At 48.4% G+C, this 26,333-nt stretch overlaps 1 protein-coding gene across 4 annotated transcripts in view; it reads right to left on the reverse strand.

Moving 5' to 3' along the window:
- Nucleotides 1-5,405: 5,405 nt before the first annotated feature.
- Nucleotides 5,406-26,333, reverse strand: part of BCL6 (BCL6 transcription repressor) — a 52,183-nt gene continuing 31,255 nt past the window's right edge. For 2 of the 4 annotated variants that reach the window (XM_061166804.1, XM_061166802.1), the window contains exons 2-10: nucleotides 19,399-19,437; nucleotides 18,410-18,581; nucleotides 16,552-16,773; nucleotides 13,994-14,965; nucleotides 13,262-13,446; nucleotides 11,810-11,977; nucleotides 10,594-10,724; nucleotides 10,337-10,474; nucleotides 5,406-6,628 (exon numbers count right to left, since the gene is read on the reverse strand). In XM_061166804.1, the coding sequence (XP_061022787.1) occupies nucleotides 6,485-6,628; nucleotides 10,337-10,474; nucleotides 10,594-10,724; nucleotides 11,810-11,977; nucleotides 13,262-13,446; nucleotides 13,994-14,965; nucleotides 16,552-16,773; nucleotides 18,410-18,570 (2,121 nt within the window). In that variant the 5' untranslated portion in view covers nucleotides 18,571-18,581; nucleotides 19,399-19,437 and the 3' untranslated portion in view covers nucleotides 5,406-6,484. Of the gene's footprint in view, nucleotides 6,629-10,336; nucleotides 10,475-10,593; nucleotides 10,725-11,809; nucleotides 11,978-13,261; nucleotides 13,447-13,993; nucleotides 14,966-16,551; nucleotides 16,774-18,409; nucleotides 18,582-19,398; nucleotides 19,438-20,583; nucleotides 21,789-21,988; nucleotides 22,106-26,333 lie in introns of those variants that run through there. The other 2 variants (XM_061166805.1, XM_061166803.1) reach the window with 2 other exon arrangements.

The following is a 26,333-nucleotide window of genomic DNA, read 5'->3' on the forward strand; positions in this document are numbered from 1 at the left end:
AGAATCTCCCAGTAATTTGGGAGACCTGAGTTCAATCCCTGAGTTGGGAAGACCCTCTGGAGAAGGGAAAGGCTACCCACTCCAGTATTCTGGCCTGGAGAATTCTATGGACTGTATAGTCCACAGGATGGCAAAGAGTCAGACACTGCTAAGTGACTTTCACTTTCTTTTCACCGAGCTCAAAAGGAAGCAAGCCTGCCAACTCCTTGATCTCAGAGTTGTGGGACAACCCACTTCTGAGTCCAAGCCACTTAGTTTTTGGTGCTTTATTAAGGCAGCCCTAGCAAACCAGCCACCTCCAGAGATGGCTGCTAGGGTGACATCAAGGAAGGGAGATCTTCACAGACGGAAGGAGGCACTGCAATCCCACAGAAAGGAGGAGGCCCTCACCAGCCCCGGGAGTGCTTCCACCCAGCCCCAGCTCCACAGGCCCACTACCCTGTGCTGCCCTAAAGAGTAGCTTGCCAGTCCCAGCATTTTGGAATCCTCAAAGTCGCACCCCTCCCCCATTCCAAGAGTCAGGAACATCATTTTTTAGCCACAATGGCATGTCTCATGTTTCTTTGTGATTTTACTTCCATGTTTGACCATGTTTTGTCTTTCCAAGTGACCGCACATTCCCTGGAGGCTGGGACCATGTTATAAACCACTTGGGTGTCAGGAGACCTCTTTGTTAAAAATTCTGGGTGTGACCTTAAACTTGTTGCCTTTCCCCTGGTTTTGGCACCCATCGACTAAAATCTGGTCTTCCCAGGTAGTGATAGTGGTAAAGAACCTACCTGTCAATGCAGGAGACACAGGTTCAATCCCTGGCCTGGGAAGATCCCCTGGAGGAGGGCATGGCAACCCACTCCAATATTCTTGCCTGGGAAATCCCATGGACAGAGGAGCCTGAAGGGCTTCAGTCAATAGGGTCTCAAAGAGTTGGCCCTGACTGAAGTGGCTTAGCACGCACACAGCCTAGAACCCCGAGCTTCCCTAGTGGCTCAGACAGTAAAGAATCTGCCTGCAATGCAGGAGTCCTCAGTTCATTTCCTGGGCTGGAAAGATCCCCTGCAGAAGGCAATGGCAACCCACTCGTGTCCTTGCCTGGAGAATTCTACGGACAGGGAAGCCTGGTGGGCTACCGTCCTTGGGGTCACAGAGTCAGACACAACTGAGTAACTAACATTTTTACTTCTTTATTCAGACTAAGATCCTAATCGCTAAGGCCCGTACAGGCTTGCTATTCTGTGATTCTGATTCTAAGCAAGCTTGTTATTTAATCAACCGGCCTGTTGCAAGTACTAAAGAAGGAGGGACCCAGGAAACTCATCTCTTAGAGGTGTTAACAGAGAAGTTAGTCTCTTGTGATTACATGAGTCAGAATCATTTAATAAAGGGGCAAGACTCCAGGGGCTTCAGTTCAGTTCAGTCTCTCAGTCATGTCCGACTCTTTGTGACCCCATGGACTGCAGCACACCAGGCCTCCCTGTTTATCACCAGCTCCTGGAGTTTACTCAAACTCATGTGTCCATTGAGTCAGTGATGCCATCCAGCCATCTCATCCTCTGCCGTCCCCTTCTCCTCCTGCCTTCAATCTTTCCCAGCAGCAGGGTCTTTTCCAAGGAGTCAGTTCTTTGTATCAGATGGCCAAAGTATTGGAGTTTCAGCTTCAGCATCAGTCCTTCCAATGAATATTCAGGACTGATTTCCTTTAGGATGGACTGGTTGGATCTCCTTGCAGTCAAGGGACCCTTAAGAGTCTTCTCCAACACCACAGTTCAAAAGCATCAATTCTTCTGCGCTTAGCTTTCTTTATGGTCCAACTCTCACATCCATACATGACTACTGGAAAACCCATAGCCTTGACTAGACGGACCTTTGTTGGCAAAGTAATGTCTCTCCTTTTTAATATGCTGTCTAGGTTGGTCATAACTTTTATTCCAAGGAGCAAGTGTCTTTTCATTTCATGGCTGCAGTCACCTTCTGCAGTGATTTTGGAGTTCATAAAGTCTGTCACTGTTTCCACTGTCCAGGGACTTACGGTTAAGATAGTTCTCTGTGGGTTCCAAACCCCATTGAGTATTCTTCCTAGACTCCAAGACCCTCCTGCTTCAGCGCCTGCCTTTCTGGAAGGCCATTTCCTTAGTGATGCTGAAGCCTTTCCTCCTTCAGTGAAGGTGCCTGACCCTGGAGACTGTGCTGCTGGTGCCTACCAGGGCTCGGCAGCTGCATGCCTTTGAGAAGCCTCCTGCCACTGCTTTGATGGATTAGAGGAACGTCGTCTTTCCATGTGGTTACAGTACACTGGGTAGACAATGCTTTGTATCTTACATGGGAGGGATTACAGCATTCCTTAGCCTCTTATTGAGAACCCTGAACCTGATCTGAGAGCACTGAATGGTCTCCCTGATGGCACACACCTCAAACCTTGTTACATGTGTAAACTGTGCCCTTTTGGTTCCAGGAAACAGGGACTCACTCAAACCAGGCCCAGTGTGATGGGTGATATAGGAGTAGAGGCAGAAACCTTATTATGAAGTGGTTATAAAAGAGATGGAATCTTCTAGAAATCAACCTGGTGGTGGCAGGGCATTCTAGTTAAAATCCTTGCCCAGGGATCTCATTGTGGTACCATTAATGACACTCACCTTCTCCCCAGGGGATCAGCTTCTCTCTGCATCGCTTTCCTTTTCTTTCCTTATCCCAATTCTCTTAGTGTTTTCCAAACATATCTCTGATAGAACGTATAGTTTCTAGAAGGCACAGAGTGAACATTTTTATTATGAATGATGACTCTTTATTTTCATTTATGTTGGAAGAACTATCTCTTGAAAGTGAGTTGATTTGAAGAAAACTAGTACATAAATGTTCAAGGTATGATGAGATAGCAAAATCATGAAGGTGGATTACATATCACCGAAACTGGAGAAACACTGGACTGGCTGGTTGTCTCCATATGTCACTGTAAATCCCCAGGACACAAGATTCTAGTGGCCCAACTCATCATTGCCTCTCTCAGGCAGCACTTTGCCCTGGGGTCCCGTGTCCATCCTTAGACAAATCAGGGAGGCAGGTCATGTGGTATGAGATGTGGCTTCCCAAGGTCTGACTCCTCCATCAGGGTTGGGACAAAGCAGTTTTTTTTTTTTTTTAATTCTGTGTGCAGGTGCAGTTTGATGTGTTATTATGGCCCCTGGTTTTCCATTGTAACTTCTCGAACTGCTGCTATTCTGGAGTTTCTGAGGCGGGTGTGTGTATCCCCCCACTCCCCACCCCTGATACCTCTACTCTGAGGAGTAGTTATTAGATAGAATGTGATTGCTGATACCAATGTGCTTTGAAAATCCTAAATGCCTCACAAATGCCAGATGTTATTACCGTGTTTAACAGATATATTACTCTGAGTGACACAGAGAGGCAAATGAACCTATATTCCAAAGGAAACAGCCCATTTTTCCCCAAAAAAGGAGGTGATTGAACTTCCACCAACAAGCAATTGTATGAACTCAGATTAGTTGGCCACATCTTAGCTGCGGGACCCTGGACAAGTCCCTGCATCAGCTTTCTCATTTCTGCAATGGGAACATTTGTGACCGCTCTTCTTTCCCTCTGGGTGGGGTCAGAGGCGGGAGCCTGCCCTCCACTCTCTGCCCCAGTCCCTTCCTGGGTCGAGGACAGATGTCAGCGAGGTGATCCTTACCATCCTTCATCCTCTCCAGCTCCGAAGTAGATTCTGACCAATCTCTCCAGGTCCACCCTCCAACCACTACTCTGGTCCTTAGCAACTTTTCCTCTCAAAACCCCACAGCTGAGAGAAAAGCATCAGACACCCTGATTTAAAAGTTATGCATTTGTGAAAAGTTGTGCCACAGTCACGCTTTGGTAATAAAAATTCTGTATTCCCTCTGCCCCAGCATAACTGCTTAGAGATGTTTGCCTTTTACCTGTTATTGATTGTCAATTGGCTGCAGTTACTCTTTGATCTTCTCTTTTGTTTGAACTTGAATGCCACCCACACTGTCTGCCCCAGCCTCCTCCTCTCTCTATTAAACAGTAATGATATGTAAACAAACGCGGAGGCCCCTGGGGAGCCGAGCAGCCCTGGGGCCAGCCTCCCTCGGGCCTGTGAATTGTCATTCTTGAAGCTGTCTGTTTTGTAAGTTCTTCTGCCAAGTGTCCTGAGAGCAGAGGGATCATTTTCCCCCCTTTCAAAGAGCAGGGTGAGCTGAGGCTTTGAGCTGGTGAGTCCTTTAAAGTCATCTTCAAAGGAAACCTGAGCTGCAAGGCCCGCCATGTGGCTGGCAGAGGGGCGGTGTGACTTTCTGAGGTTCCCTCCTGGGCTTTGGGTGGTCAGCTCCCCGCACGTGCTTGGAGCCTGCTGCAGAGGCACTGCCAAGGGACGGCACTGTCCAGAAAGTGGCCTGAGGGCCCAGGGAAGGCTCTGCCTCCCGTCCCCACCCCCCCACTGCCACCACCACCCAGGAACGGGAGGGAGCTGTGAGGACTTTCTCCTCTGGGCAGGCAGCCATGACCACACTTGTCTTCACCATTCTTAGCTCCTGTCAGTCAAACTTGGTTTCTGAGGGGGTTTGAGGTAAAATAAAACCGGTGCCAAAGTAAGCCAGGGTGAATCATGGAATGGTAAACAATCTAGTTAATCCGATTCCCTCAGGGGTGGGTGGGAATGGGACTCAGAGGGGTAATGGTTGTCACTCAGGAAGAGGCAGCCGACTTCCACCACAGAGTTCTTGGTGCAAAGTATGCTTCTGCAGGGATGGGGTTTGGCTTGGCTCACAGGGATTCATAAAGCTTCTGAGTCAATAGATGTCTGTCCATCACCTAGCAGACAGCAAAAATCCTCCAAAGGCACCAAGGGTGAGGAAGGCAAGAGTTGAAGCTGAGGCTTCCCATACTGTCCTTGGACCCCCAGGAGAGAGAACCTGTTTATGAAGCCAGGAGGCAAGATGAGCCTTCCTGCTTCATAGAATGAGCAAACTCTCCAAGACCCGGAGGAGGAAAGGACCCACACATCGGTGTCAGAAGGGCCAGAACTGAGATCGTTCATTTAAAGTTCAGCCTAGAGCTCTGAGTGAAAAATAAAGTGAATGAAGACAGTTTTATTTATTTTTTTGAAGACAGTTTAAAAAAAAAAAAACAGAAAGAGGAGGGAATCAGCCAGAGATAAGAGGCAAGAAGCCCATTCAAAATCCCCGACCTGGGCGCCACATGAGCAGAATCTGGCATCTGTGGTCCATCCTCCTGCCAAGAGCTGAAGGTGGGCCGTGCCCAGCAACCAGCCGCAAACCCCAGCCTCAGTCTTTCCCTCCATGAGCACCGCCCACCCAGGTGAAGGGCTGGGGAAACAGACCCATTCAAGTCCTGACTCCAGCACAAGAAAAAAAAATCCAGAACAAACCGACTTGACTTTTCAACATTTTATTCTTGTATTTGTACAGCTATATTTTACAACGCGGTAATGCAGTTTAGACACAGCCAAACCCTGTCTCCGGAGTAGTTATAACACAAGCATGACGCAGAATGTGATGAGACAAACATTCCCAAAAAGAGCTTAGTTAGTGACAACTCCAAGTCCCTGTGTCTGCCTACACTTCCAAAAGGGATGGTGCAGTCGTCCCCTGTTGAAAACTTCCATGAAAAAAGGCACCGTAGGACACATTGTACAGGTATATACAAACCGAAAACTAGAACAAAACTACACGTTTTTTCCTTCTGAAGCTTTTTTTTTTTTGTTCTTTTTGTTTGTTTGTTTTAATACACACTTTGTAAATTGTAAACCTTCACTTGCAAAAAAATACAAATACACTGAGGCATTTTAGACAAAATATTTTCTTACTTATACAGATGCAATACTTAAAATAGTCTTTTAAGTGCTCTTTCTCAATAAAGATTCTCAGATCCGTGTCTGCCTGCAGATACAAAATCGAGCCTTTAACGCAGTTTTATATTTTTAATATATCTTTTTTAGGTTTATATATATTTATTATATATATATATATATTTATATATTTACAACTCTGCCATATATTCCTTCACCTTTGGTTAAAAAAATTAAAGCCCTCTCTTTGATAACATACCGAAGTCTCTTCTTTTAAAAGAATGCACATTTACATACAAAAGAAACATCTGATCCCACAAAACATATACATTCCTCATTTTGCAGACTAAGTCAAGTCAGAACGTTTGCGTACTCCCCCCGCTTTGATATATAAAATGATTTTGCTTTTTGCTGACATGGTTTGCCGTACACATAGGAGAAGAAGCAATATTATTTTCTTAAAGTTTTACGGCAGTGGGGGAAGGGGAGCTGCCTTGGCGCCCCGTCCCCCGCCCCTCCCCCCACCCCGCCCCCGCCAGCTATGATTTGTACTAGTGGATGAAAGAGGCACTACATCATGGGATGAACATTGTAAAGTGTTACAGTATCCTTTGGGTAGATTCCGAAAAGGGGCTCGAATGGAAAGCATCAACACTCCATGCTTCAGCAGGCTTTGGGGAGCTCCGGGGGCAGGTCAGTGGCTGACACGCGGTATTGCACCTTGGTGTTGGTGATGGCGCCATGCTTCTGGCGCAAGTGAAGACGCAGCTGACTTTTGTGGCGGAAATGCAGGTTACACTTCTCACACTGGGGGAGAACCAGAGGCAAACTGTTAAGTCATCCATTCAGGAAACGTGTCATTACTTGAAGACCTTGAGAAGGAGATTCTCCCTTCCAGCGATGGGGCAGTTCTTCCCTTCCCTCCTGTGGGCAGGTGAGAGCCCGCAGGAATGCTGGCTTCTGCTAAGGACAAGTACACTTTGTGCAAATGTCTCTTCCCTGCTTTCCAAAGTCTTGGTCATGCTCTTCCCCTGCTTGAGATTCATTTCCCTGCTCTAACTCAACAAATTCAAGTCTAAATCAAAAATGCAGTTCAGATGCAAACTCTTCTAATTTTTAAAGTTTTCCTGAATCTCTCTGGGGTGAAAATAATTCCTCTTCCCTTTGGCCTCTGTAAGATTTCCAGCCTTGCCACTTAATGCCAAAAAAGCCTTGGCATCCCAAACATCACCATCCTTCTCAGATGCTTTGACAGTGGTGACTACTTCTCACTAAACTTTGTAATCTTCCCAGTACCTGTGAATATACCTCTTAGGCAATTATGCAATATATCTGAATATATTTGGACAAATGGATCAAACAGCCTGAATTCTGCAAATGAAAATTCTGGAAATCTCAGATATTCCTTTAAGAGGCAGTTATATTCCTTTAACTTAGTGTATGCATCTTAGAGGGCTTCCCAGGTGGCACTAGTGGTAAAGAACCCACCTGCCAATGCAAGAGACTTGGGTTCAATCCCTGGGTCAGGAAGATCCCCTGGAGGTGGGCATGGCAACCCACTCCAGTTTTCTTGTCTGGAAAATCCCAAGGACAGAGAGGCCTAGCAGGCTATAGTCCATAGGGTCACAAGGAGTCGGACACAACTGAAGTGACTGAGCACATATGCACACATAGACCTCAGATCAGCTAACAAGGCATTAGCAAGTAAAGCTGTTTCTTGTTTTGATTCCAAGAATGGGGGTGATAATAATTTTAGTGGAAAAGTTCTTTAAAAATAAAGTGGGTGACTAAATGTAATGTGGTACCCGGATGTAATCCTGAAACAGAAAAATATTTTAGGCAAAAACTGACGCTGCTGCTAAGTTGTTTCTGTCGTGTCCGACTCTTTGTGACCCCGTGGACTATAGTCCACCAGGCTCCTCTGTCCATGGCATTCTCCAGGCAAGAATACTGGAGTGGGTTGTCATTCCCTCCTCCAGGGGATCTTCCCCACCCAGGGATTGAACTTGCCTTTCCTGCATTGGCCGGTGGATTCTTTACCACTAGCACCACCTAGCGAGCCTAGGTAAAAACTAAGGAAGTAAAAATAAAGTACGGATTCTAGTTAATAATAACATACCAGTATGGATTCATTAGTCATGGTTAATGTACCCTAGTAATAAGGGGGGAGAAGGCAATGGCACCCCCCTCCAGTACTCTTGCCTGGAAACTCCCATGGACGGAGGAGCCTGGTAGGCTGCAGTTCATGGGGTTGCTAAGAGTCGGACACGACTGAGCGACTTCACTTTCCCTTTTCCCTTTCGTGCATTGGAGAAAGAAAGAAATGGCAACCCACTCGAGTGTTCTTGCCTGGAGAATCCCAGGGATGGGGGAGCCTGGTGGGCTGCCGTCTATGGGGTTGCACAGAGTCGGACACGACTGAAGCGACTTAGCAGCAGCAGTAATAAGGGGAAATTGTGTACATATGGTAATTCTCAGTGCTATCTTTGCAACTTTTCTACAAATCTAAAACTATTCTCTAATAAAAATGTAATAAAATATGTTCATATAGAAAATATGTCTTAAAGTAAAAATGGAAATAAACTTAGAAAAAAGTAAAACAAGTGTGCAGTGAGTAGAAAGAGCCCCAATCTTGGGAGACAAGGGCCCCTCATATCTGTGCCACCCACTGCCATATGCCCTGAGCATGGCCTTTGTCTCTGAGCCTTGGCTTTCCTTTCTGTAAGGGACTGAGTCAATATACTCTGAGGGTCACTCAACTCTGATATCCTGTGTATCTAAATGTCCAGCAAATAATTATAACAGCAAGTATGTACTGGACTCTTACTATGCAACAAACACTGTTCTGAGCACTTCAGGGAATCCATTAATTTAACATAACTGTGAGAAGTAAGCACTATTATCAGGCTCAGATGAGGAAGTTAAGGTACTGAGAAGATAATTAATTTGCCCAAGAACAAAAGCAAGTGAGAAGATATTCACTCAAGGAGTGATAAAAAAGTGAATGAAAATAACCACCTTTTCAGATTAACATTTTGATATGGGTTAACCATTCTTCCTTTATTCATCCTTGTGTCCATCACTACCTACAGAGATGTCATAAATTCAGCAAAGCCAGCCTCATCTATAACAGTAGTTTCTACGCTTGTAGGACATGGGACTCTTTTTTTCAAATTAAATGGAAATTGGAAAGGGAAAGAGGCTGCTATATCATTCCAGTCCTGCCCTGCAGGGTTTGAGAACCTCAGTGATTGAAAGAGCATAGTTGGAAACCTGCTCATCTACCTCATTCTCACCATTTCATAGAGAAAGAAGACTATGGCCCAGTGAGAGGGTCAGGGTTTGCCCACAGTCTTAAAAATGGTGATTGCCGAAGTCCAAATAAGAACCCAGATATCTCAGCTCCCTGGCCAGTATCTTTCCACTTTATGGCAGAGATCAGCAAGCTGTTTCTGTAGAGAGCCAGACAGTAAATATTTCACACTTGGTGGGCCTGACATTCTCTGACATAACTACTCAGCTCTGCATTGTAGCGTGAACGCAGCCAGAGACATATGTCAACAAGTGAGCCTGGCTGTGTGCCAACAAAACCTTATTTATGGACGCTGAAATTTAAATTTTATATAATTTGCATGTCATAAAATATCATTGATATTTTTAGCCATGTGAAAGTATAAAAGCCATTATTAGCTCATGGAATTTCAACAACTAACCCATAAGCCATAGTTAGTCAAGACTCCACTCTAGAACATTGTGATTCCAGTGGCCCGATCATGGCCTCTTGCTTCTGGTCATCTGCAACTGTCTTTTCTCTATTTTTTTTTTCCCTTATATCACCACATTTCTCTGGTTCCCCTCCTAGTCTGTGACTGCTCCTTTTCAAACACTTTAGCTCCTCTGAAGTAGACATTTAGCCCAGCTTAGGGCCAGCTGGAAGCACTCAGTAAGTGTGTGTAGAAGGAATGAATGACTCTGATGTCTATGTAATCACAGTCCAGACCTCTTTCTTAAGGCCTGGATTACCTAGCCCAATACCCTCACTTTACAGATGAGCAAACTAAGACAGATGCTGAAGCTGAAGCTCCGATACCTTGGCCATTTGGTGTGAAGAGCTTACTCACTGCAAAAGACCCTGATGCTGGGAAAGATTGAAAGTAAAAGGAGAAGGGGGTGTCAGAGGATCATCTGGTTAGATAGCATCACTGACTCAATAAACATGAGTTTGAGCAAACTCTGGGATGTAGTGAAGAACAGGGAAGCCTGGCATGCTTCAGTCTATGGGGTCACAAAGAATTGGACATGACTCAGCAACTGCACAACAACAACAAACTAAGACTCAGGCCAACCTCAAGCTGGTTGTCTTTGAAAATCAGACTTAAATCTGGTCTTAGGACCATGAGAGTTCAGTGGTCATCCCACTGCTCGCCTGAGATTGAAGCGAACAGTCCTGTGGCCCCAGCCCTCCACCTCCCCGCCCCTCCCAGGCCAGCCAGTGGCCCCAAGAGGCTCACGTACATGGTAAGGTTTCTCTCCTGTGTGGATTCGCAGGTGGCTCTTCAGAGTCTGAAGGTGCCGGAATCGGGTGCCACAGATTTCACAGGGATAGGGCTTCTCACCAGTGTGGATGAGCACATGGGCACGGAGGTGGGCCACCTGCATGGAAGAGCGAAGAGCAAACAAACTGAGAGGCTTGGTCGAGGTGGGCTGCAGACCCCTGGAAGCCTCTTATCAGCACACTGGGTGGGGGTCCTTGGCCCACGCCCCCTGCTCACCTGGACAAATCTGGCTCCGCATGTTTCGCATTTGTAGGGCTTCTCTCCAGAGTGAATTCGGGTGTGGGTTTTCAGGTTGGCCGGTCGGTTGAACTGGGCCCCGCAAATGTTACAACGATAGGGTTTCTCACCTGTTGCAGAGAGAATAGGAAAGCCATAATCAGAGGAAGTCTCCACGGTCCCTGAGCCCTGGATTGCAAAGCAATTGGCCTTTCCTTCTGCCACTTCGGTTTTCCTTCCCTTGGAAGGGGTCAGAGAGAGGCATCAGGGGCCTGCCATCCCTACCTGCCACCCCTCTCTCACACACACACACCAGCACACCTCACCCATGACCAGGGTCAAGAAGCAGGCGGTGACGTGGAGGAGGAGAGACAATGTCAGGCATGGGTCAGGGAGGGCCTGAGGTCCCAGGAACCAGCTTTGTTATCAGGATGATCTTACTTCGGGATGTGGACATGTTACTCGCCTTTTCTGGGCCTCAGTTTCCCTCTCTGGCACCCGAGGGGTGAGTTGAGATGACCCAGGAAGGCTCTGCTAGCTCCTCCCTTGGGTAAAGCTGATTCAGTCAACCCATTCCTCAGAGAAATAACACTCAGGCTGCTCTAGTTTCTGTCATTGAGAAAAAAACATGCTTTTCCTTTCTGCTTGCTGCAACTACAGCTGGATTCTATTTGCAAGAGAGCTGGGACCTGAGTTGGAGTAGATGCTCAGACAGAGGAAACCAATAGAAGGGCCACATCTTCCTTCATGGAAAGTTTCTGGGATAATGGGCCCATTTAAAACGCCAGGAGAGAGGCAACTTTGGACAACAATCAGGTTATGGGATGCTACCTGGTGAAGGAATGTGAGCTGATAAGGAACAAACCCTTGGAGAGACCTGAGAGGCTTTAGCGTTTTTCTGGTTTATGAAAACCAACCTAGCTCTGCCTCTCTCAGCCAAGGTTCATCCCCTGTACAGTGGGACGAACACTTCTGACCCCAGTGAAGGTGGAGAAGCAACACAGAGCATCTCAAAGGAAAGACAAAGGGAATACAGAGTGGCTGGGTCACTAAGCCGAGATGGGACAGGGCCAGGCCTACACTCAGGCCAGGATAATCCCTGTCCCCTAACTCACCCCACCAGGCTCCAAAGCCCCACACTGCTTTCCCTAGAATCCTTGCCCCATCCTGCCCTGGGGAACCCTAGCGAGCTTGGGGATGGGTTACAGAGCCATACCCGTGTGGACGGTCTTGTGGCTGGCGAGGTTGCCCTTGTAGCGGAAGGAGGCCTGGCAGCGGTCACACTTGTAGGGTTTGTCACTGTGGGTCTGCAGCGTGTGCCTCTTGAGGGAAGCCTCCTCAGAAAAGCGGCAGTCACACTCATTGCAGAAGAAGGCCCCATTCTCTGTTGGAGGATGAGGGGAACACCAGGGTCAGCACCTCAAGAAAGGGAGGTGGGGCTCCACAGCCTCTCTCCTCTGGAGCCACTCCCAGGACCAAACTGAGCCCCCAATGCCCCATCTGCCCATTGTTCTTGGGAGCCCAGAGCAAAGGGCCTGTGAGAATTCTCTCTTTCTTAGTGTTTAGGGTCTCGGTCATGGAACCGAGAAAGGAGATGGATTCAAATATTAAGGTAGAAAAGGAAACTCACACCCAAGGTACCCATGTGGCCTGCACCAGCTTACATTCATGCACAGAAGCCCTTGGGTGAGACAGCCTCTGTCTGTGTCTCTATCTCCAAAATCAGGATAACAAACCCCTGTCCTGCCTACCTCAAAGGAGCACGTTGTATAACATCAAGCATCACAGGAATGTAAGATATGAATCAGAGTCAAAAATACTTTGAGGTCATCGAAGGAGGAATTAATGATGACTGTGGTCAACCTTGCACCCATCTAGACTTCATGTCTCCCAAGCACTTCTGAGATAGGGAGACAAAAGATGATGGTGGAAGTAGAAACAGAGGCCCAGAGAAAAGGAACTGGAGTGCAGAGTGAACAGCCGGGGAGCCAGGATGGGACAGTCCCTGCTCTCCCAACTATTGGCCCATGGCCCTATGCCAAGCCTCTCAGTGTAAGGAACTCATCTTTTTCTTTTGTCTTAAGAATTTGGAAATGACATATCATGGTGACTTACCCCTAAAAGAAGTATTACTGGGCTACCCTACTGGAGCCAGAGCTGGGGGAAGAGAGGAAAACTGGGGGTGCCAATCACAAGCTATCCAAAAATGTCAATTAACCATCTGCTCAGTGAATCAAATTCAGCTAATATTAACTGAGTGCCTACTCCATGCTAGACTCATTAGGCCCTGTGGAAAACACAAGCATGAATAAGGCTAGATGCTTCTCCTTCGAGAATGTACAGTCTAAGCAAGGTGAACTAACATGCATACCATCAGTTTGGGTCCAGAGGGCCTGAGAAGGCTCTGGAAGCTAGTGGTAGCCAGCCCCATCACTAGTTTTGCTGGAAGGAAGCTGAGTGAGCTGTGTGGTCCTTCTCTATTCCCCAAGAATAACTCAGATTCTTCATCCCTTGCTTTGGTCAGTCTCATTCCCTACATGAGGTCTCCAAGAGTGGGAATCTGGGCTGGTGATTTAAATGCCAATGGACTTCCAATGAGGGGCTCCTTCCAATCAGTGATGGACACACAAACCTCTGGAGCAGAGGCCAGGGCAGGGAAGGGACTCACCGCAGCTGGAATCTGAGTACTCAGACTGGGTCTCTCCCAGCTCCTCGGGGAACGTGGGGCCCGTGGCATGCAGGCACATCTCCGCGTGCTGCGGGGACTGCGAGCCGCAGGATGTGCACTTGGGGGGGTGCAGGTAGAGTGGTGAGTGGCTCTCACTGCTGCTTCGGGGGGAGCCAGTCAGGGACCTGTGGGTAGGAGGAAAGGGCCTCAGCAGATGGAGCAGGGCAGAGCCTCCACTTGGCCTCCATGCATCCCTCTTCCCTGTGCTCAGGGCAGCCCAGAGGCCACTTAAGATCAGGAACCACAGAGTTACTTATCCCCAAGCCTCCATGCAAACAGCAGACACACCGAGATCACTGATGCAGGTCACACGGAACCCAAACCTCACTCCCAGGCTCAGTCTCTCCCCGCCCCCAGTGCTGCAGTCCACGGCCACCCTCCGTCCAAGACAGCAGGAGGATGCCCCGTGCCATACCGAGACCAAGACCGCAGGAGCTTGGGATTCTTGGAATGCTCATCTACCATGGAGGGGAAATTCTCTCACTATGAAAATATACTGAAGCTTAAGGACCTTCCTTATTTAGGCAAATTCAGTCAATAGGCTTTAGCTCACACCTCCAGTACACTCAGCATTTCAGACAAGAGAACACAGTCTCTGCATCCATCAGAAGTGAGTCCAGAACCCTGCTCAGATAAGCCCCGGCCCCAAGTCCCGACTGCCTCTGAAATCACCTGTTGACGATGTTGTTGAGCCGGCTGGCCTGGGGGATGGTGGAGTCCTCCCCACTGGTGCTGAGCTTAGTTGGGGACTGGAGGTCAAGGGTATCAGGCTCCATGGGTGGCTGGCAGGCTGATGGGGCAGCATAGGCTCGAGGGGAAAGGCGGCCCAGCTCTGCCTGCTCAGGCCCCTCCGGTTTGGCATTCTGGTTGAGACTGTTGAGCACGATGAACTTGTACTTCTTCCAGTTGCAGGCTTTGGGGTCGGTGGGGCTTTTGGCCGGCGGGGACCCAGAGGTCTGGAGGATGCAGGCGTTCTTGCTGCTACAGGACTCCGTGGGTGAGTTGGGCTGGCAGTCAGACTTCTGGGGACTCTGTGGGCTAACCAGACCTTTCCTGTTCAGGGGTGCATTGGGGGGCTCGAAATGCAGGGCAATCTCATCCTCCGAGGAGGGCCTCTCTTCCTCCTTGCCGGCCTTGTCACAGGGGAAGTATGGGGCACTCCGGGCTGAGGGCGCAGCAGGCTTGGGGCCCTCGGCCACACTGTAGTGCATGTCACTCCGCGCCTCCTCAGGAGCCACCTCCTTGGGCGAGTAGATGGTGCTGTGGCACACGCCGGGGGAGATCTCCATGGCCGGCCGACTGTACTCACTGGGCACTGGCCTGGCACTGTCGCAGGGGAGGGCCCGATCCTTGGGGAAGGGGTTGGCTATAGGCATCCGGGCATCCCGGAGCTCCTCATCAGAGAAGAGGAAGCTGCTGACTGGAAGGTGGCCGTACACAGGGTATGAGGCTGGTGGTGTGGACAGGCCATTGTACAAGCTGGGGGCAAAGGCTCTGCTCTCACACCCGGGGGCGTTCCTCAGCGGCAGGCTGTTCTCCACCACCTCCCGGCCCCGATAGGCCATGATGTCCTGGGGCATCAGCATGCGGCTGTTGAGGAAGTCTTCACGGGGAGGCTTGATGGCAGGAACCATCTCTGCTTCACTGCAGGAGGGAAAGAGAGAGAAGACCCCGGCCTCCTAATCAGAACCTTCCAAGTGACACTGGCCTATGAAACCCACACAGGCACGGGAGTCAGCTAGACATAGGCAACGTGGCCCTGGAGTAGGGAAACACTTGCAGTTACAAGGCAGTTCTGCTAAAAGTCTAGCAATCTAGCCCAGAGAAGCCAAGTGAGTTAGCCACACAATCAGTGCCTGTTCAGACGTGATTTTGTGTAAGTCCCATATGTACGTATACGTGTGAATCTCTAATTATTCCCCTATTATACAATGGAAACCTTTTGGAGCCCTTATTTCATTTCATCCCTACAGAATCCTGCAAGGAAGGTTGAGAAGGCATTATTGTTTCCATTTTACACATGTGAAACCTGAGCTTCAGGGAGGCGAGTATTTATTTGATGCTGGTGTCACATGTTTGGAGGGTCATTATCAAACTGGTGCTTGTGAAGAAGGAACTCACCCTGTACGATGCCTGGAGTCTTAGGGAAGTTTCCTTTTGGAGAAGAGGCAGCACGTGCCAGGGTGGGAAGCCCTGGCTCTGCAGCAACAGGACCTGGTTTCTAGTCTCTGTGGTGCCGCTCAGCAGCTCTGTGACCTGCAGCTAGTTACTGAACGCTCCCAGCACCAGGCTGGACCCAGGGAAAGCACTTATAAATGATCTTGCCACTATTATCACCCACAGGAGACAAAGAGCTCAAGCTGCCTATACTTGAAGGGACATTACATGGGCGAAGAATGGGCCAGCTCCGTCTGATTGCAGTTAACAGAGCTAGAACCAAGGAATGAAGGTGAAAGAAACCAGATTTCAACTTTCAAACTGTCCAAGGTAGAACTGCGTGGTTCTGGGAACAATGAGTTCCTTGCTCCTGGAGATGTTCAAACAGAGGCTGGAAACCTTTCTGTTGGAGAAGGGCTGCTATCACCCTAGAGAAGCTGAATCAAATGATTCTACAGAAGTCAAGCCCTAAGTGTCTGTTCTACTTAGCAAAACTCTTCACTTTTTTGGCTCTCAGGTTTCTCATCTTTCAATGATGGTCCTATCTCACCAGACCCCAGGTAGGGGGTTAGACCCAGTGAACCAAATGTAATTCAATAAATGTTCTCTTGTTTAGGAGCAGGGTGACAAAAGAGATGAGTACAGCAGCCCACAGTCTGGTGGGGGAACTAAGTATGTAAATAGTTACAATGGAAGCCTAAAGGAGAACTAAAACATGCATGCAAATAGTAAAATAGAAGCAAAGTCTAACGGGAACACAAAGGGCTTTGGGACACAACTGAAGAGCTGCAGAAAGAGCAAAGTGATAACTGCACAAACATCAATGAAGAAGTTGGCATCCAGGCGTGGTCAACAGGATGGGTGGGAGGAAAGGGTCAATCAAATGAATGAAAGGAAGCAAGAAGTGGGGATGCACGTGGCATATCTGAATAGCAGGAGTGTGCAGAAGCAATGGAAAGTAGCCTGTGATGTATCACAGAGGATTATTTTTTCTACGTGCATGCATTATCAAGGGTTACTGATCTTTTGTGATCCCTTCCATCTCCAAGGCCTCCATCTGGGTGGCAGCTCACCTGGCCTTGATGAACTTCCGGCAAGTGTCCACAACATGCTCCATCTGAAGGTACATAGCTGTGGCCATCACGGCCATGATGTTGCCCTCCCGCAGATTGAGCCGAGATGTGTACATGAAGTCCAGGAGGATGCAGAACCCCTCTGGGTTGATCTCAGGATCCAGATTGATCACACTGAGGTTGCATTTCAACTGGTCTGTGAAGATGCTGTAGAACAGGCCACTGTAAAACAAAGGAATGTCTCACTATAGCAGACATCAGTTACAGAAACTATCAATTGTTTCAAACAATCAATTACAGTCATCAATTATGGTTAGCAGGGGCGCTCAGCCCTTTTATCCTGGACCTAGCTCTGGACCTTCCATGCCAGTTAACAACAGCTGCTATTTATGGAGAGTTTACTCAATGTCAGAGAGTCATTAAGCACTTTACATCTACTCTCCTGTGTTTCTCACAACCTTATAAGATAGATTCTATCCTTCTCTCCTATTACAAATGGGGGAACTAAGATCAAAGAGGTCAAGTAACTTTCTCAAAGTCACAGAACCTGTATTACTTTTGGTCTTCACTGCACGGATTACCAGAGCTAAATTTAGCACTCATTCGCAGTAACTATTTTTAGTTTACATCTTTGGGATAAGCATTTCCTTTCTTGCTCCACCACATTATCCTTATTCTAAAAATCTTACTGTATTTTTTAGAAGCAAATTGGGTATTGATGACAAACAAATAAAATGATACCTATTTCTCCAGTTTACTGATTTTCTAAAAGTCCATAGATTGTTTTCTAAAAGTCTATAGATTATTTTATAAAAGTCCATCACAAGGTCAATACTCCCAGGAGAGCCAAGTCAGTGTCAAGCTATACCTCCTGGTACCATGATGCCAGGTTCAGGAAGGAGCATGCAGGGAGAGACCAGAATTCTGGACTGTCATCTGGATTCTACTCTTCCTGAGCGTATTGCCAGAAGTGAGCTAGACTTACTAGACTTTAGTAAGTAGCTATGAAACCTTGGGTAAGGGATTTCACTTCTCTGCACCTTGGTTTCCTTATCTGCAAATCAGGAATGACAGTGTTTCCCTTACACAGTTGTGGCAAGAATGAAAATGTAAAGGGGACAAATTGATGCCTGAACACAGTAAGCATTTGGTTAGTGTCATCTATTATTTTAACTCTCTATAAACCTTTCCACTATTTTTTTTAAAGGTGCTTGTTGTAGATGTTCTATATGTCCTCTACTTGCAATCAAGATTCATGACTCTACATCAGCTCACCTATAAACGTCTTCATCTTATCATTTATAAAATAGAGTTAATTGTGCCATCCATAATACAGGCCACTTTGAAAATCCAGGGAGGTGATGGAATGTAAAACTGCTCTGAACATTTGAAATACTTGACAAATATGACGAATTAGCCAGCTCACTTTCACCAACTCACATATTCTCTGAAACACCCACGGAAATATAATCATAGTATAAATAAACACAATCACAGAAAAAAAGAGCAAAAGATCTCAAATTAACTTGCTAGAAATATTTAAAAACTCGCTTTCACTTTTCATTTTTTTCCACTGGTTCACTAAAGTCATTCTGTTTGCCTCAAACACATCTCTTCTGGAGACAGCCTCTGATTTCTTCTCCCTCTATTCCCACAGAATGGAAACGCTTTCTTTTCTAAAAGTGTATTCATTCACTTGCTGCCTGGGAACCCACTCTGCCAGGCCATGTGCTAGGGACCTAGAGACAAATGAGATGTGGTCCCAAACACTGCAAGAGGCCCCCACCCTCCACCCTGGCAGCCAGAACCATCGCTCCCCTTATATCCATCATCTGCCTTCCACTTCCAGACCCCTTACCTGCAGGCCATGAGGACTGTCTTATGGGCTCTGAACTGCTCCCGGCTCACCACTATAACCACATCAGTCAAGATGTCACGGCTACGGAGGCGATTAAGGTTGAGAAGAACGTCACTGGCATGGCGGGTGAACTGGATACAGCTGTCAGCCGGCGAGGCCATTTTTTCTTCACCTGAAAGAAAAGGTCAAAATCCTGTTAGTCCTCTAGAACCTGTTTCCTTCTCACCAGGAGTGTGAGAGCAGATGACTCAGCCTGCTCCCTTGTGTTTGCTTTTGAACAATTCATGGCCCAGCTCTAGGCATTTCTCTTCATGTCTGTACTAGGAGATTATCATCTTTGCCTGACTTGTTAATAGAAAACCCTATAGGGGAAAGAGGAAGGGAATGAGTATTTGTTGAACGTTTTTTCCACATACCAAACACGCCGCCAGCATTGAGAGGCAGTGAGTGAGTGACAGGGGAGAGAAAGCATGCTTTGAAGGTTAGCACGTGGGCCATACCTTTCGCAGGCTGTGTAACTTGGAACAGGTTGTTTTATGATTTCTGGGCTTCAGTTTTCCCAAATGGGGAGTACTAATTCCTCTGTGGTGGTAAAACTTAGAGATATGTGCCTGGTCCACACTAGATTCTCAAAAATCATAGCTATTCTCATCAGTATCTCATCTCATCATCCTAGCCACCATCTGTCTCTCCCCTGCTAAACTTCATAATTGTCAGAATGCAACTGTCAGAACTGCTGGTGCATAGTAGGCAGCAAAATTGATGTGAACCAAGCAACAAGTAAGGGAAGCCCTGGTCACATGACAGTGTTAAGATAGTCAAATGCAGGGGCAAAGGGGTGGGTGGGGGGGGTGTGATGGAGAGGCAATCAGCTGTCCTTTATCTCATCTAAAGAAAAGTGGCACCGTTCACAGAGACACATGCACTGGCAAATTCAGAAGAAACAGTTTGTCCACAAAACTGTAAAGCGTATAATTCAATTTACTTACCCAGTGCCTTGAATCACAGTCCAAAATTTTGCTTAAAACCTGCAGGGAAGAGAAAAAACAAGCAGAAATTGATTTAATGAATGTAAGATTGTCCACTATAGTCTTATTTTAGGACACACATATTTAGTTTTACTCTGATAGCTGCAGCCTGCCAGCTGGTGCGGTTTTACCACAAGTGAGCAAACACTTTATCCAGCTCGGCTCTGATGGAAACAACAGGCACCCGAAGCTATGCGATAAAAATGTTTTTACCTTGAGTACTCAGAATACGATTTCATACATTAATTACATACACATATACACATTTACTTCCTTTTTCAAAGTAAAAAAATGTATGCCATCCAAAGGTCCTTGAGTTTATGGGAAAGAAAAAAAATAAGAAAAGTGATTCTTTCAATATTAATGAAATGATCCTTCAGGGGCCTAAAAACTCTGGATGCTTTTCAAAACCTGCCAAAATACTATCTTTAAAACTTAGAATAATTCCATAAGACCAACAAGATCAATATCTTTATCCTTAGTTCACAGAGGACAAAATTGAGACTTGGGTTCAAGTGGCTTGCCCAGGACAAACAGCCAGGCAGTATCTCCTGACTGTCTGAAGCACTTAAGGCTAAATAAAGAATCTGCAGAATCCAAGCTGAGATGGTTTATCTACTCTTTTGTTCTTTTTCAAAGATTCCAATCCCATCTCTCCTGGGTCTAAGATCAGATATAGTGCCACAAACTACCAAGTTTGTGCTTCCCCCTGCTGGTGAGAGACTTAACTGTGTGGTTTAGCTGAGAACTGGCTAGGGAGCACTCAAGAAATACGGACCCTCTCCAAACTGGTTTCTCCAAAACAAAATCATTTAAAGTCTAGGTGAAAGACTCATTTATGATCACAAGTGGGCTGCAGAAACAAAACAATATCTGAACCCTCCCCCAACTCGTCTCTTTTTAAAATGCAGCTTTTCAGAGCTATTTTCCAAGTAAAGGGGCCCGAGGCCAAGGAGGTCATATTGGGCCACATAAATGGTGAGTGACCCAGCCCTAGGTCTTCTGGCTCAAATTCTTGTCCCCTTTCCAAATCAGCCTACGTGCTGTAGAACATGCAAGACAGCACCCTGATGTGGGTGAATCTCATTTTTAAGTTCCTTCCCTCACACAGACACTTTGCCCCCATTCCAGGCTGCTGAGTCTTACCAAATGAGCACTCTAAAATGAGAGGTTTCCTTGAGTCTGTAACCAAATACTCTGACATTTCTCTGTGGTCCCAAGTGCCAGTCACTCAATCTCATCAGCTTCAAGGTTAATGTGTGCATGTGAGTGAGTGGAGGCAGGGAAGGAAATGGGGGAAGGGAGATGATAGAAAAAGACAAAAGAACCTATTTCCTCCTCTCCCCATCCGAACTTGAATTGGCAAAGAGAGATACATGGAATAGGTCCTAACCAAAGTTCAATGATTGTCTCCTTAGAAAAGGAATGCTGCAGACACATGTGAGGTTTATTTATAAACCTTCTCCTCTTGCCCTATGGAAGAGATCCCTCAACAACTCTGGAATACTTAAGGCTGTCTTTTAACCAGCTTAAACCACCCTCTCGCTTGTGGATTTCCAGACTCTAGGAACCACAGGAAGTGCAGATTTGCCATTTCACCTTGATAAGTGGCAATGACTCACTCCTGATGCGGAATGAAACAAACAAACAAAACAATCCCCCTGGGTGCACTGTCAGTCAGGCTGTAGGCTGGGCACTTTCCACTGTAAACCTCTAGGCCTGACTTGACCAAATAATGCACATACACTAAGGCCCCTGTCTTTATTAAGTCCACTCCTTTCCAAGCTAGCTTTATCTTAGGAACACCCCAAAACAGTGAGTATATAGGTCATGGTGGGTGTGGGCGCCCACTAGATGCTGCAGGTGTGGGAGCACCACTAGCATTTGATTTGTTTTTCACAGACCACTCAGCTGTTTCTCATCCATTATTGTGTCTGATCCTTATTAACAGGCCCCATTTACTGGGAGGCCAGTGAGGCTCCAGGGGATAAGTCTTGCCCAGGATCTCAGAACTACTTCCAAGCAAAACCCAGAAGAAACCCTGCCTACTAGCTTCAGCCATCCCACCAATGTCAGCACAAGACTCCTTCCACAGAAACAACCAAGAGAGCAGAGGTGTCAAGAAGCTGACATCTGCAAGAGCCCAGACCTTTCCCGACGCCATCCCAGCCCCAGCCGCAGTGACCGCCAAGTGAAAGTTAGACTGGTCTTTTTCACCTCCATACACTTTGTCTCCTTTGGCGTTTTCCCTGTGTAAATGAGGCACCCTGAGAAGGCAGACCCTTTAAAGGGTTTGATGAAAAACGAGGGAATTTCCCTTTAAAAAGGGGGTGGGGGGCAAAGGTAAAGAAGACAACAGAAAGACAGGGAGAGACAAGGTGGGGGGGGGGGGGGAGGGCGAAGCCAGCCTATATGAAAGATCCCATCCTTTTCCTCCCACCTCCAGAGGTGGCCCTCTTCTCTTGCTCACACACAAGGGCACAAACTCGAGCCCTGCTGCCGGGCAAGCCGGCGCAGATCGGCAGGTTGGCCCACCCCCACCACACCGTACCTGTCTGCTAGGGACCGCCCACCCCCGGGCGTGTTGCCTGCACCGCGGCGCGTCCACCTCGAAGCCCCCCGCAGGCGCGGCGGAGCCCCGGCGATAGCCGTGAATTTGGTTACATTCAAATAAAACTTTTCGTGCACCTCGGTAGCTAACATTATGTGTGCCTTTTTTTTTTTTTTTTTCCTGTTACTCCGTCAAGGCAGGGGGCAGTGAGGGGAATGGCACAGCCCTCTCATTCCCGGAACACAGTCGATCTCAACTCAGCGGATTTCACAGAACACTCTCTGCCTATCGCCGGCTCCAACGAGAAGTAACTTTCCAGGAAGCTGCCGGCCCCGACGGCAGCCAGGATCGCTGCCTGCGCCGCTCGGGCCGCCGGGGATTCACCCGGCGAGGGGGGGCCGCCCGGGGAGGCTCGCGGGGAATACGGCGCACTTTCCCCTAAATCCCTCGTCCGTGCCAGGTCCAGGAGTCTATTAGGGTTCACCTAGTCCAACCCTTCCCCCACAACAATTTTATAAACAGGGAAGGTCAGGCAAGTTAGCACAGCCGGCTCTAAAAGCCAGGATTTCGCGTTCTATCCCAGGCTTGACTTCAAGTTGCCCCATTACGGCGTTTGCCTGGTGCGTCTTTTTCTCTTTCTCTTTGCTTGCCCCTCCGCCCCCGTTCCCTCGTTTGAAAGGGAGTGGCCGGTTGAGGCCTCAAGGTCAAAAAGATGGAGTCCCTAGAGCTGAGGGTCTCCATCCAGCGCGCCCCAGCCGAGCTGGAGGAAAACTAAACCGAAAGCCCCTTCCGCCTACGTTGGCAAGAAGGAGAACCCAGCTCGGCTCGATTTCCGCCCAGAATAGAAGCTGCCAGGCCGAACGTGGCTAGATTTCGAAATTTCCGAATCCGATTTCTCTGAAACCATAGATTAAAAAGGTCAGGATTCGGCACAAGCCTGGACTCAAACTCTAGCGTGTTCCTGGGCGCGCTCCAAGCTTGCCTTGCCCTCCCCGGGCCTTCTTCGGAGTTAGAACTCTCGGGCGCCATCTCCTAATCGGTCTCCTCATCGGACTCCGAGAGGCACCTGCGGGACCCGGGGGTAGAGAGTGGGGGACGCGAAAGATGCAACCTCTTAGGCCGCAGCCCAGTCCTAAAACTGGCGGGTAGCGTCACACTGCGCCGCGCAGCGCCTCAGCAGCGGGGGCGGGGTCAGTAAAGACTGGGCCTCTTTGGCCTCATAAAATCCCACTTTCTCATCCCTTCGCCCGGTAGAATAAAGGTGAAAGCGAAGGCTGCAATTTAATGCGGGATGGGGTGAGAATCTAGGAAGGGAAGCTAAAATTCAGTAAATGCATTTGTTGGAAATTAGGAGTCCCCGTGGTTCCGGGAGCTCAAACCTAATCCTGTTTTACCGCTGCCTGACACTAGAGAGAGCCCTCCATCAAGGCTTAAAACCGACTCCTTGTCGCCCCGCCCCTCCTTCCCATTGACCTAGTTTAGATTGAGTCTCCGGATTTGGAGAAAGCCTTTCCCCCTCCCCCCTTCTCTATCCCGGTCGGGTTTTGGATTATTGGTAATCTAATAACTCCAATAACTCGTTGAGAAATCCAGAGGAGAATCTGGAAGTGCCAAGCACTCTTTAGAGGCAGGGACGAGGCATTTTAATAAGGCCGGAGCCGCCGCAGTGGAACCCGCATCAGGGCTCCGGCCGCCTCGCTCCCTTTCTCCGCAGCGTCTCAGCTAAGGAGCCGCCCGGGTCGCGTCTCGGGGGTCTGGCGGTTGGGGCGGGGGTGGGGGTAGGGTCAAACCGCCGAGTTGTTTTTGTTCTGAGGGAGAAACACCCCCTCGCGCTTTTGTCTGGGGGGCGAGAGGGTTCGGACACCGTAGATGAAAGTGAATTTGATAACGCGGTGGCCTCTGCAGTCGCTTTGGGTGACCGAGGAGGTGTTCAGGGACATGATGTCCTGACTTTCATTTCTATCATACTTCCTGCCAACAGCGCTCTTGCAAGCCTGCAAGCTTCTAGGAAATGCAATAAAATAGAGGGATGTGTTTTATCATCAAGATCTGAAGAGGAGCTGCAGAAGGGACACTCCCCGGGCTCCCAGCTCGCGACTGCCTTCCAGAAAGGGCCAGCAGTCAATGCCAACAGACCACGAGCAAAGATATTTTGGCCATCCTGGCTGGAGCGGGCTCGGCCTTTGCAAAAAGGCTGGCGGGGGAGGGCAGAAGCATGATCTCCCAGAGCAAACAATGCCTTTAAAAATCCGATCTGGACAGAAGTCAGCCAAGGTCTTTATTCACGTTAATGAAGATGGAAGGCACTAACTGTCCTTGGAAAACGATGAGTCAAACTTGACCGCTCTTCAAACACGTCCCCAGATTCGTTTCCAACCCGAACAGAAGCGCGTTTCTCCAACGCGGCCTGCAATAGCTCCCGCAGTGGGAGAGGCAGAACTTGATTCCTGCTGACCAGGGCGGTGGAATCTACGGCTTCTCCCGCGGGTGTGCGCGCCAGTGGTCGCTAGGGGCCGCCAGGACGCGGATGCGCGTTTGCCATCTTAAGTTTTGAACTCCAAGCGAGAAAACTTTACTGAGAAGCTGTTGCGGATTACACTCTGCCTGTCCATAGGACCCACGCACCCAACTGATTTCTCGCCAATCCACTAATCAAAGTTTGTAAGTGGGGGCGGGGGGGAGTGGTCAGAGCTATTTCAGGATCCAAATGTGAGCCTCCGACACAGTGAGGTGCAATCTCTGAAAGTTTAGGGACGGGGCTTTAATCACGCCCTAACACACGCACCACCCCCTCCCCAAGATCTGAGGCTCCAACCCCTCAGCGCTTCAGTGGGCTTTTCAAAGTCTGTTACTGAAAATCTTGGGCCATACTTTCTAAACAAGTTCCTCGGAGAAATCTGGGTAAGGAGTCCTTTCCCTTTACGGTTACCTAAGAGGTTAAAATTATGGCTCCCTCTGACTTCTGCTCCTTTTTCTCAGCTACCTCGAAGGGGCGGAGACAAACTCGCCTTTGACTTTAAGTCACTGACCTGGAATTCAGAAGCTTAAAATCTGGTTCCGGTTAGGTTACTAACTCACCATTAACCCTCACATCAAGCCTGTTTCCTCACTGTAAAGAGCTGTATGTCCTAGAGCCCCTGTGCTATCCCTCCACTGTAGACTTTGCCCCGGGAAAGGCCACAGCGACTGGGAGGCAGTGTTTTCAAAAGGGGGTGCTTTTTGGTTCTCTAAGCAGATGCAGATATCTACCCGTCGCTGAGCGACAGTGGATGGGGTAAGCATCCTCAGGCCTTCTAATTTTCATCCGCCTTACCAAAACTTTGGAGGTCGGGTGTCATCCTCATTGGAGGGTGCCCTCCATCACCTGGTTGAGATACTTGGGGACCCGAAGGTGACGCGGTCTAATGCCCAAAGCGGGGAACTCTGCCAAGACCTACCACTAGGTGGCGGACTCAGTCAGTCCGAAAACCGCCGCGCGACCACAGCCTTCCACCCCTGACTGCGCCCCACCTTTCTGCTGTTGTGATGTATTAGGGGGAGGGGATTGCCTCCATAGGGCAAAGCAGGAAAACATTTTAATTTACAGAAGGTAATTCGTTTTTCCCCATGCTCACACCTCTAGCAACCACAATGCAATATCTGAAGCTGCGTGCGTGTATTATACGTAGATTTTTCCAGCCCTAAATGTATTGGGAACAGAAAGAAAGAATGCACTTGTCTTCAAAGAGCAGGATGGCACTCGGCAGTATTGGCAGAGGTTCCTGTCGATCACCAAAAAAGTCGGGAATAAACTGCTTCCCACGGAGAAAAAGGACCCTGGAGGCCAAGGGCAGAAGAAGGGTCCCACCCGGTCTTATAGCGCTTGGCTAAATCGGGGATGGGAGAGTGGGGACGAGTTGGTCTTCTGGTGGGGCTGTGGTCTCGGAGTGGGAGGCGGGCAGGGTAGGGAGGAGCCGTTCTGGCTTCCAGTGGGGCGAGGAGAAACCGGCCAGCTTTCCCACAACCCAGCACTCTCGCTCCGATCACTGCGGCAGCTTTCCCACTTGTTGCGCAGTGCAGGAAACTGGCACGCGCCACACTACTTTAACTCCCAGAGGTCTCCAAACCGGCTACAGATCAACCTGCCACTGCCCCTGGCAATCCACAACCCTCCCTCCCCAACCAACCCCCCACAGACACCATCTCCACCGCCAGCAAAAACTACAGGACTTCCAGTCAGTATTTTTTTTTTTTTTTTTTACACCAAAACATTCCTCCTTATCTCAATATCAGACAGGCAGCAGAATTCGGGTGCCCAGAGAAGTCAAGTCTAAGGGGGGGGGGGGCTACTTCCGCCTGGAAAACT

Source organism: Dama dama, chromosome 19 (assembly GCF_033118175.1).
Source record: "Dama dama isolate Ldn47 chromosome 19, ASM3311817v1, whole genome shotgun sequence".
NCBI lineage: Eukaryota > Metazoa > Chordata > Mammalia > Artiodactyla > Cervidae > Dama > Dama dama.